The sequence below is a fragment of the Citrus sinensis genome, chromosome 8 (genome assembly GCF_022201045.2).
Source record: "Citrus sinensis cultivar Valencia sweet orange chromosome 8, DVS_A1.0, whole genome shotgun sequence".
Classification (NCBI taxonomy): domain Eukaryota; kingdom Viridiplantae; phylum Streptophyta; class Magnoliopsida; order Sapindales; family Rutaceae; genus Citrus; species Citrus sinensis.
The window spans coordinates 29,502,688-29,512,543 of record NC_068563.1 but is presented as its reverse complement, the minus strand read 5'-3'; the positions used below and the strand labels follow the sequence as shown (position 1 = coordinate 29,512,543).

The 9,856-nt window shown below is 30.9% G+C and overlaps 4 protein-coding genes across 4 annotated transcripts; all 4 read left to right on the top strand.

Annotated features, from left to right (window-relative positions):
• The first annotated feature begins 244 nt into the window (after window positions 1–244).
• Window positions 245–631, top strand: LOC107178347 (copper transporter 1). The gene has a single exon (XM_015533319.1). The coding sequence runs from the start codon at window positions 245–247 to the stop codon at window positions 629–631; it is 387 nt and encodes a 128-aa protein (XP_015388805.1).
• Window positions 632–3,622: 2,991 nt separating this feature from the next.
• LOC107178346 (copper transporter 1-like) lies at window positions 3,623–4,296 on the top strand. The gene is made up of 2 exons (XM_052432817.1): window positions 3,623–3,929; window positions 4,229–4,296. The coding sequence occupies exons 1-2, from the start codon at window positions 3,623–3,625 to the stop codon at window positions 4,294–4,296; spliced, it is 375 nt and encodes a 124-aa protein (XP_052288777.1).
• Window positions 4,297–5,971: 1,675 nt separating this feature from the next.
• LOC102619752 (copper transporter 1-like) lies at window positions 5,972–6,819 on the top strand. The gene has a single exon (XM_006488358.4). The coding sequence runs from the start codon at window positions 6,169–6,171 to the stop codon at window positions 6,637–6,639; it is 471 nt and encodes a 156-aa protein (XP_006488421.1). The 5' UTR covers window positions 5,972–6,168; the 3' UTR covers window positions 6,640–6,819.
• A 2,325-nt stretch (window positions 6,820–9,144) lies between these two features.
• Window positions 9,145–9,827, top strand: LOC102619442 (copper transporter 1). The gene has a single exon (XM_006488357.4). The coding sequence runs from the start codon at window positions 9,257–9,259 to the stop codon at window positions 9,701–9,703; it is 447 nt and encodes a 148-aa protein (XP_006488420.1). The 5' UTR covers window positions 9,145–9,256; the 3' UTR covers window positions 9,704–9,827.
• Window positions 9,828–9,856: the final 29 nt, after the last annotated feature.

Below are 9,856 nucleotides of genomic sequence, written 5' to 3'. Positions count from 1 at the left end.
GCCAATTGACTAATCACAGTCGACTATTATGTGCCTGATTGATATTTCTAAAGTACCATTACATTTCACGAAGTGGAACATAAGGTAGTACAACTTCCAAGTGTTAAGTACTATATATCATCACTTGCATTAAAAATAAAAACATCCATATTCTCCTATAATTGTACTACTATTATATATCCTCCTTCGCGTTGCTTTCCATTTTAGCTTGCTGCGGCAAAAGACATAGAAAGAAAAGATGATGATGGGTCATATAACATTTTTCTGGGGCACAAATACTGAGATTCTATTCCCAGGATGGCCAGGCGAGAGCTTCAGTTGCTACATATTAGCTTTAATCTTTGTGTTCATGATCTCACTGACAGTGGAGTGGATCTCGCATGCGAAATTGATCAAGTCTGGCATAAGCAATGTCGCTTCAGGGATTTTGCAGACTCTCATGTATGCCTTCAGGATTGGACTGGCCTATTTGGTGATGCTTGCTGTCATGTCGTTTAATATTGGTGTGTTGCTTGCTGCAGTTGCTGGATATTCAGTTGGTTTCTTGATTTTTGGGAGTCAGGTTTTTAGGAATAATCTTAAGATTGAACCTTACCAGGATTTATCAGATCTTCCTCCTCTGAATTGCTAAATAAATGTTAAGTCTGTAATATCAATATTCTGGTGTGTATGCAGTGATTAACTTTTGAACCACATTGAAGTGGTCCTTGTGTCTATGTATCGAAGGAATGGCATTCATATAAAGAGCTTTGGACATTACCATCCTAAATTTTACGTGAGCATAAAAATATTAATCTAAATGGTTATATTTTATATTATATAAGCAAATAAATTTCCTTTTCCTAATTAATTACAAATCGATTATAGCCCTTTCAATGAGGCCACTAACACCTCATACTTGAAAAAGTAGGCCGAAATGAAAATCCATTGGTAGGAAGTTTGGGTCTTAACGGTCCGAAAGCCCATTTGTGCCTCAAGCCTGAAATGCTTAAATCAGAAAAAGAAATATCAAAGTGAATAAATTTTATGGGTATTTTTCAGTTTGGTTTAGAAAATTTCGAATCGACATGATTGAAAATTGAACCTAAGTAATCTAAATCGATCGGTTTGATTTTTCGACATTTTTTTAATTAGTTTGTTTGAGCTTTTGTCCCTTTTTTTTAGAACTCGAACGAAACCAAACTAAAAACAATTGATTTTTAAAAACCAAATAGTTATGAACTTATTAATTTTTCAAACTACCAAAAAAAAAGGCCTTTTCATTCTTAAAATAGTGATTCAGTTCCCATATTTATATACATTCATTTATTTTAAGGAAAAATCGTACAAAAAATTTATGAAGTTTCATTTTCATAACTAAATTCGGATAAGACACTCTTTACTTTTACATTTAAAAAAATCTCATTTTTAATCTTTCAAAATTATCGTACCTATAGTTAATTTGACATTCTATGTAGTATTCTTTAGATATCGATCTTTCAAATATCATTTTTAACCCCTTACAACAACAACAACTTCTACCTACATTATCAGATAAGGATATTTATTCTGCAGTATCAAATTTGTACATCAATGAAAAAGATGTGCATTATTAAAGTACAACTATAATCCAAATTTTCTCTCAATTCTTATTTGACCCTCAAATAATTTTTCATTGAGAAAAAGAGAATATGGGAGCATTTGTTTTTTATTTGAAATTTGAATGGATTTGAATTTGACTAGAGTTTAGATAGGTTTGAATATATATATCTGAATGATATATATATATTTTTTCCAATATTTGAATATAAATGTTAAGTTGTTTGTTTATTAGAAAAAAAAATCCAAAGTATAATATTTTGACATATATAACCTCATGAATATTAACAATACTTATATTTATTGGTTAAACACATTACACATTATAAATAAATTATTTGATTAGTAAAAAAGTTTGATAATGTTTATGTTAATAAAGCATGAAAAATAAAAACATATATCTAACATATGTATTTCTTTACATTAATAATGATACCTATAATATTGTTTTTAGTATATTATAATGATATTTGTTCTTGTTAATTACATAAGTCAATCAAGAAATGTTTAATCATTTGAATTAAAATTAATTTATTAAATAAAATTCAAAATATATTATAAAAATAGTAAATATAAACACAAAGAGATGGATCTATTACAAAACACACTCATACAAAGTTCTACTATGTTTAAAATTAAAAAAAAAATTGTTGAATACATGTCTATAATTAAAAAAAAAAGAGGATGAATAAAAATAATAATAAAAGGATAATTTATATAATAGGAAAAAATTATTTAATAGATGTATTAATGAGAGAGAATATTAAAAATTCATTTACATGTTTTGGTAGTCAAATAAAAGTAAGAATATTTAACCTTTTTTTTTTCATTCAGACCTAAGCATCTTTTAATCAGGTATAAGTGATAAAAATCAAACAAAATAAAAACTGTAAATATTTGAAAATAATTAAGATTCAGACTTTAGAGAAAGAACAAACAACCCCTATATCTTTTCTAAAATAGACAACCAAATCCCAACTATTTAAAAAGCCGACAATTTTTTAATATTATAAAAATCGATATTGAGACTATTTTTCCATATAGAATTCTATATAGAGTAGGGCTATTTAAACTCAAAATTATACTTTTCACATTTATTTTCTTAACACATCCGCAACGTAAATTTAAAAAATAAAAAATTATTTTATAACCCCTCCAAAATCCAAAAATAACCGTGATATTAATTTAATATTCTTCTTCTTCTTTCTTCACCTTTTACTTTCCTCACCCCGTCTTAGACAATGTCGAATGATGATAGCACAAGGAATTTAACTCTGATCAAACCTGGCTAACATTAAAGACTATCATGGTTGTCAATAAATTGAAAATTTTGAGTCAACAAACTACTAATACATTACAGATGGGTTTACAATGAAATTATCGATGTCATTTTCATCCATTGGCCTTTATGAAAGTATTTATAAGTTTATAATTGCAACTTGCAAGATGCAAAAAATTCTTCTTGCTTTTTCATCCAATGCTATAATTGCCATAGAGTTCAAAACTTCAAATCAACTTACTTAATTATTAATTATACATGTGAAGGACTCTATTTTTTTTTTTAAAGCCTCGAATCATCAAATTCACATGATGCAAAAAATTGTTTTTAGTTTATGCAAAATTTTCATTCACTTCCTAACAACTACGGTGATTTTTTCATTTTTTTTCCCTGTCCTTAATGATAATTGTCATAATGGATAATTTGGTAATAAAAATTATTGTGAAATTATCAGTATATATATATTTTTTGTGAGTTTAAATGATTACACCGTTCTGTATTTTAAATAAAAATATTAATGAACCACCATATCTACCAAAATTACAATAATGCCATCTATTTTTGTTTAAAATTACAATTACCTTTGAGCCAAAAAAGAAAAAGGGAAGAAAGAAAGAAACTTTCAATCTTTTGCAAAAGGACCCCAAAGAGAGAGCAAGCAATATTATTAGCAAAGCCATGGATGGCATGCATCATGATCGTGGGAGCATGCCACCTCCCAACAACAGAGGGACGATGATGCACCATCACAACACGATGACGCACATGACGTTTTTCTGGGGGAAGAATTCTGAAATTCTCTTCTCAGGCTGGCCTGGAACAAGCCCAGGAATGTATGTGTTAGCTTTGATACTTGTGTTTGTGTTGGCTGTGTTGGTTGAGCGGCTCTCTCATTGCAAATTGATGAAGCCTGGTGCAAATCATGCAACCGCTGGTTTGATTCAGACTCTTCTGCATGCAATCAGGGTTGGTCTTGCTTTCTTCGTGATGCTTGCTATCATGTCCTTTAATGCAGTGTGTTTTTGGTGGCTGTTGCTGGTCATACTTTTGGGTTCTCGAGTTTTGGTAGCAGGTTTTTTAATAAATCATCACCCCCTCCAAAAACCTGTGGTCTTCCTTAATTGAGTTGTTGACATACATAATTTATTGTAGTATGTTCTTGGATTGGGCTTAATTTGTAGTTTATCTTGTAACTCTTTCTTTCTTTCTTCTCTCTGAAACACTCTGTAAAAAACCAAACATTGATTATGAAGAACCGTATTTTGGGGGAGAAATTTCAGTTTATTAATATTTAGTTTACTAGACCAACAAAGTGTTGTTTCCACTGGTAATGGAGTCCCTTTAAGTGGCTTGACTGTGTTTGCTCCCCAGTTCGAGTCGCAGGGAAGTCGTCTTTGTTGGGAGAATATGTGCCTCTCGGTTCGAGCGGGAACTTCTAGTCTGGATTGTGGTACGGGTTTAAAAGTGCCTCCCACAATTGAAGCCATCTCCAGGATACCTCGTAGTCAAAAACCAAAAAAAATATTAGTTTACTAGATTTCAGCAATTTGATTGCATATGGTGCAAACATGGCTATAGGCCTGAGATTGCAAGAGGGTTTTCATTTTGCGAAATTGTTAATTCCCCATATCAGAATCAACATACACCATTTAGTGTGAAAATGAAAGGAGATTGGCGCCTATTTTCTGATCTGAGGTGGATAAAACTTCCCTATTACAAACATTAATTTAACTAATATCTTAAAAGGTGTAATTTCAAAAATGTCCTTACCTATAAAGAGAAGGACGTAATTGCGATATTGAAAGAAGGAATATTAATGTTATAAGAATTATGATTATTTTCCCACTTTTCAATAGCACCAATAATGGAACTCATTATATCTATAAACCCAAAAAAAAAAAAAAAGACAGAAAGCGTAATTCAAGCCTTTTTTTTTGGTGGGGGGGGGGGGGGGGGGGGGGGGGGAAATCAACTAAGTAAATTAGATTTAATGGTGAATGGTGCTGTGTGTTTGTTGCCTACACGGCTACACCACACACAACTTATTAATGAAAGCTTCCGTTGTTATATGTATTACACTCAATTGAATGTGAAAACTTTGCTATTAGACAGGACTAAAATGCATCTTTGCATTTGCTAATCATAATCTTAACATCTATTTAGTTTTGTGAAAATCGTATCAATAATTGGTGTCGTTTCATTTTCTAGCTAAATTCAGGTTAAGAGAGACTCTTTTTTTTTTCTTTTTTTTTAACTCCTCATTTTGAATCCCTTAAAACTATTGCATCTACAGATTTGACATATCAAGTACTATTTTTTAAACGTTGATCTTTCAAATATTATATTCTACACATTTTAACCCCTCACATTTCACCAAAAAAATTTCAACCTCTAATATCAGATAAGTACGGTTAGTCTGTACTATCAAATTTGTACATTAAGAAAGTACAAATTTATAATTCAATTACTCTCTCTTTTTTTTTAGAAATAATTCAATTACTCTCTTAATTCTTATCCAACCCTCAAATAAATTTTCCTTGAGAAAAAGAGACGCAAGCACCAAAATTTGTCTCAATGGACAATATACATTTTAAAATAAATAGTAAATCCCGATTGTTTACATATATATTAAAAATTAATATTTAGCCTCAGTTTGGGATTACTGTGGTAATATGATATTCTACCGTTATGATTTATATTATAGCATCTAATACTAACAATATAAGATACCCAAACGCTTATATATGTCTTATTGTCTTCAAAAAATAACATCAACTTACATAAATAACTTTATAATAATATCAAACTTTAAAAATTTACTCATTTTTTTAATAAAAAATAAATAAATTATTTTTAACGTTTCAACGGTAATTTCAAATGATGCCTTGAACTCTATGTAATTACTTTTATTTATTTTTAGTATCAATTAACCAAACATTAATTTAATTTCATCCTCATCCATAAGATTGAGTTTCGAACCCTATACTCTCTTCTATTAATGAATTCTATACATGTATATAAAAGAATTTAGAGTATCTCAATGTCCATAAAAATTAATAAAACGCGGCCGTCTATTTCAAATATTGCACGTTATTGTGGCCATAACTCCATTTAGCTTTGTGCAGTACAGAAAATTACAAGTCCCGATGTACTATCAATCTCTCATTAATCGCTGAAACAGTCATACTTATAACAGAAATAAATATGAAACCTACCGTCTCTCATTACCTCAAAGCACCGAAAGAAAGAAAGAAAGAAAGAAACTTTCAATAAAAGACTCCCAAGAGAGATCAGCAAACATTAGCAAAGCCATGGATGGCATGCATCATGATCATGGAAGCATGTCACCGCCCATGTCAATGAACAACACCAATAACACAGGGACGATGATGCATCATCACAACATGATGCACATGACGTTTTTCTGGGGCAAGAACTCTGAAATTCTCTTCTCAGGCTGGCCTGGAACAAGCTCAGGAATGTATGCCTTAGCTTTGATTGTTGTGTTTGTGTTGGCTGTGTTGGTTGAGTGGCTCTCTCACTGCAAATTGATGAAGCCTGATGCAAATCATGTGGCTGCTGGTTTGATTCAGACTCTTTTACATGCAATCAGGGTTGGGCTTGCTTTCTTGGTGATGCTTGCTATTATGTCCTTTAATGGAGGTGTGTTTTTGGTGGCTGTTGCTGGTCATACTTTTGGATTCTTTATTTTTGGCAGCAGGGTTTTTAATAAATCATCACCCCCTCCAAAAACCTCTGATCTTCCTCCCATGAGTTGTTGATATAATTAATAGCTGATTACTAAGAGTTAAGTATGTTCTTGAGTTTGGCTTTGTAGTTTATCTTGTAACTCTTAATTTCTTTCTTTCTTTCTTCTCTCTGAAACTATCTGTAGAAACTGAATATGAAGAAATGGTATTGTGGGTGAGAAATATTGAGAAATATTTTGCAGTTTTTATTGATTTTCAGTTTCTGGATTTGAGAAATTTAATTGCATATGATGCAAACATGGTTAATGCGGAAGAGATTCCAAGAGGGATTTTATTTGGTTATTTTTTCAATTGCCTTTTGCTTATGTTCTTTTTTTCTTCGTGGGTTTTTCAGATTCCTTTTTGTGTGGTCAACCGTATTTCCATCTATCAATACTAAATGCAAATTAGGATGATACATTCACTTTTATTCGAGTCCTTGCTTTAAAAAATCAACCGATGAACTAGCTTTAACGGTGAAGGGTGCTATGTTGTTGTCAATACCAGACGCTGGTTATTGATGAAAGCTTTTGTTGTGTTTCAAGTTGGAAATTGTAGCCACACCAGGACCACTAAGACTTTTACTTTTCCAAGTCACCAAAGCTAAAATGTTCTGGTGTTCTCATTTGCCTTAATTTTCAAAATTAGATTTCGAATTAGGAGGATTCTTTAACTTAACTGTGTTTTGAAGTATTATTTTATTTTATTTTTTGGGTGTTTGATCGAGATTTTTTTTTTAATTCTTACATATATTCTCATTATATACTATTTACAGGCGTATTTTTATCACTCAAGTAAAAACTGAGATCATGAGGTTTAAAATGAAGATATTTCCAGCCAAGTTCTTCAACTTGTGATGATGGGTTTTAGAGATTTTGGACCACAAAAATCAAACAAGTGTGAAGAAAAAGATAGACCAAAAGAAAGTTGGAAACAAAATCGTATTTACTGTATTCTTTGTCTTCACTTTTTTTTTTTCTTCTTTTCTTGTTGTCTTCTTTAGCCCAGGTCTTCTTTGGCCCTTTTCCTTGTGAGGAATTATGTGATCGTGGAAAAAATATCATCACGCACAAGCGGCTGATAATTTTGGTCCTCCAAATGGACAATTCAACTATAAAATGCAACTTCAAGTGGGGTCCTTCATAACTCTCTTAGGCTTAAAATGAAAGGACCATATTTCATTGACAAGCAACTCTCATGACTTCGATAAAATCAATAAATAATGCCACCTGCCAATTGTACCATTTAAGCCGTATAGTATAAGTCATAGCAATCCTACAATCTTCATGTTATAAAATTCAAACTGTATGGTAACTACACAGCTATCTACACTATCAATTTCTAATTTTATAACTCGAGAGTGTACAGAAAATATAAATTAGTTAAATTAAATTACATTAAAAATTATTTAAATATTTAATTTAATTTTTATTAGATATTTTAAATATATTTTATTTTATCAAAAAGTTAGCAAATAATATACAAGCAACCAATTATTGGTATTATTAATTTTCATGATTAATTTTAATATAGTGATTATTAAATTAAATGCTACATTAGATATTCAAGTAATAATTAATTAAATAGACAATTGTTTTTAAAAGTTAATCCTAACTAAACCCATGTTTCAATTGGGATTACTAATCCCATGATCTTAGGATTAAATTTACATTTAGTCCCATATTCTTATCCAAAGTGGAGCTTGCCAAACATAAGATAAATAATTAATCCCAAAATTAATTCAACCTACACATAATCCTTTCTCCCAAACATAGCCTCATAGTCATACCCTTACTTTTTCTTTATTTTTATAATAATTAATACCTTTACAACACTTTTGGAAATATTAATGCAGAAAAAAAAGTTAATTTTATCAAATTAATCCTTAAAGTAATTTTATCATATTAATCCTAAAAGTAAAATCAAAACTAATGCAAATTTTTTTTGTTATTATTTTACTTTTAAGGGTTAGTTTGATAAATTGACTTTTTTCTTTTCATTAATGTGCCCAAGATTATTGCATGAGTATTATTGTAAATGCTAAGAAAATAATTTTTAATAAATATAGACTAAATAAATACTAAAATATAGAACTAAACAAATATTTACGTTTATTTTCCAGAATGCAACTACATTTAATTAGATTTCAAGGAATCATTTTAAAGTGACATAAACAATGAAATTGCAAGAGTTAAATCTAGCAATTGTTTTGAATTATTTGAATGAATCAAGTGCGTTTGAGAGGTTATTTTAACCGCAAAGTTTACAAATCAATTTTTCTTTTTATTATTATTATTAATTTTTTTTGGGGGTTTTAATCGTTAGTGCATAAAGCCATAAACATTAAAATTCGAATAAATTCGAGGTAAGATATGGTAAATAAAAGTTAGGATATTGTCAAGTAAATAGTGAAATAAATCTAATTAAAGCCTACTAATAAAAGGGTTTCTTTGAGTTGAACTAATTAACTGAAATTAGTATTTTGTACTCCGCAAAACTACTTAGTGCATCGTACACAAACAACTTTGTACTATCATTTTACTTCTCTACAAAACCCCAAAATCCTCAGTCCTTATCATCAACAAAAACCTCTCACTCATTTCCACAATCTTAATTGGTATCTAATTAATTATATAGCCTCCAGTCCGCCATGAACGACACTCACAAACATGAGATGGGTGGCATGGCGCCGCCACCGACGATGCCCCGCCACAAAATGATGATGCACATGACTTTTTTTTGGGGCAAAAACGCCCTAGTTCTCTTCAAAGGTTGGCCCGGCACGAGCACCGGCATGTATGCATTAGCCTTAGTTTTTGTCTTTGCAATGGGAATCCTTGTTGAGTGGCTGTCTCATAGCCGTCTGATCAAAACGGGCACGGGCAATGTCGCAGCGGGAATCATTCAAACTTTCATGCATACAATCAGGGTTGGACTTGCCAATCTGGTGATGCTTGCACTCATGTCGTTTAATGTCGGTGTTTTTCTTGCGGCTGTTGCCGGCCATTCTTTAGGGTTTTTGCTGTTTGGCAGTAGGGTTTTTCATAAATCAGCTCCTCCTCCAAAAACCAATGATCTTTCTCCCATGAGTTGTTGAATCATCAATTGATGGTTGCAATTTTGTCATTCAATTTGCCTTAATTTTGTAGCTTTCCACCCCTAGAAAATAAATGTGAAATTATTGAATTTTTTAATGGTATTGTGGGTGCGAATTTTGTGTATTTATTAGTTTATTAGATATTCAGAAACT

Coding starts and splice junctions, on each gene's coding strand:
- LOC107178347 (XM_015533319.1), top strand. CDS start 245: ATGGGTCATATAACATTTTTCTGGGGCACAAATACTGAGATTCTATTC.
- LOC107178346 (XM_052432817.1), top strand. CDS start 3,623: ATGACGTTTTTCTGGGGGAAGAATTCTGAAATTCTCTTCTCAGGCTGG. Junction 3,930..4,228: donor TTCTCGAGTTTTGGTAGCAG/GTTTTTTAATAA, acceptor TTTGCTCCCCAG/TTCGAGTCGCAGGGAAGTCG.
- LOC102619752 (XM_006488358.4), top strand. CDS start 6,169: ATGGATGGCATGCATCATGATCATGGAAGCATGTCACCGCCCATGTCA.
- LOC102619442 (XM_006488357.4), top strand. CDS start 9,257: ATGAACGACACTCACAAACATGAGATGGGTGGCATGGCGCCGCCACCG.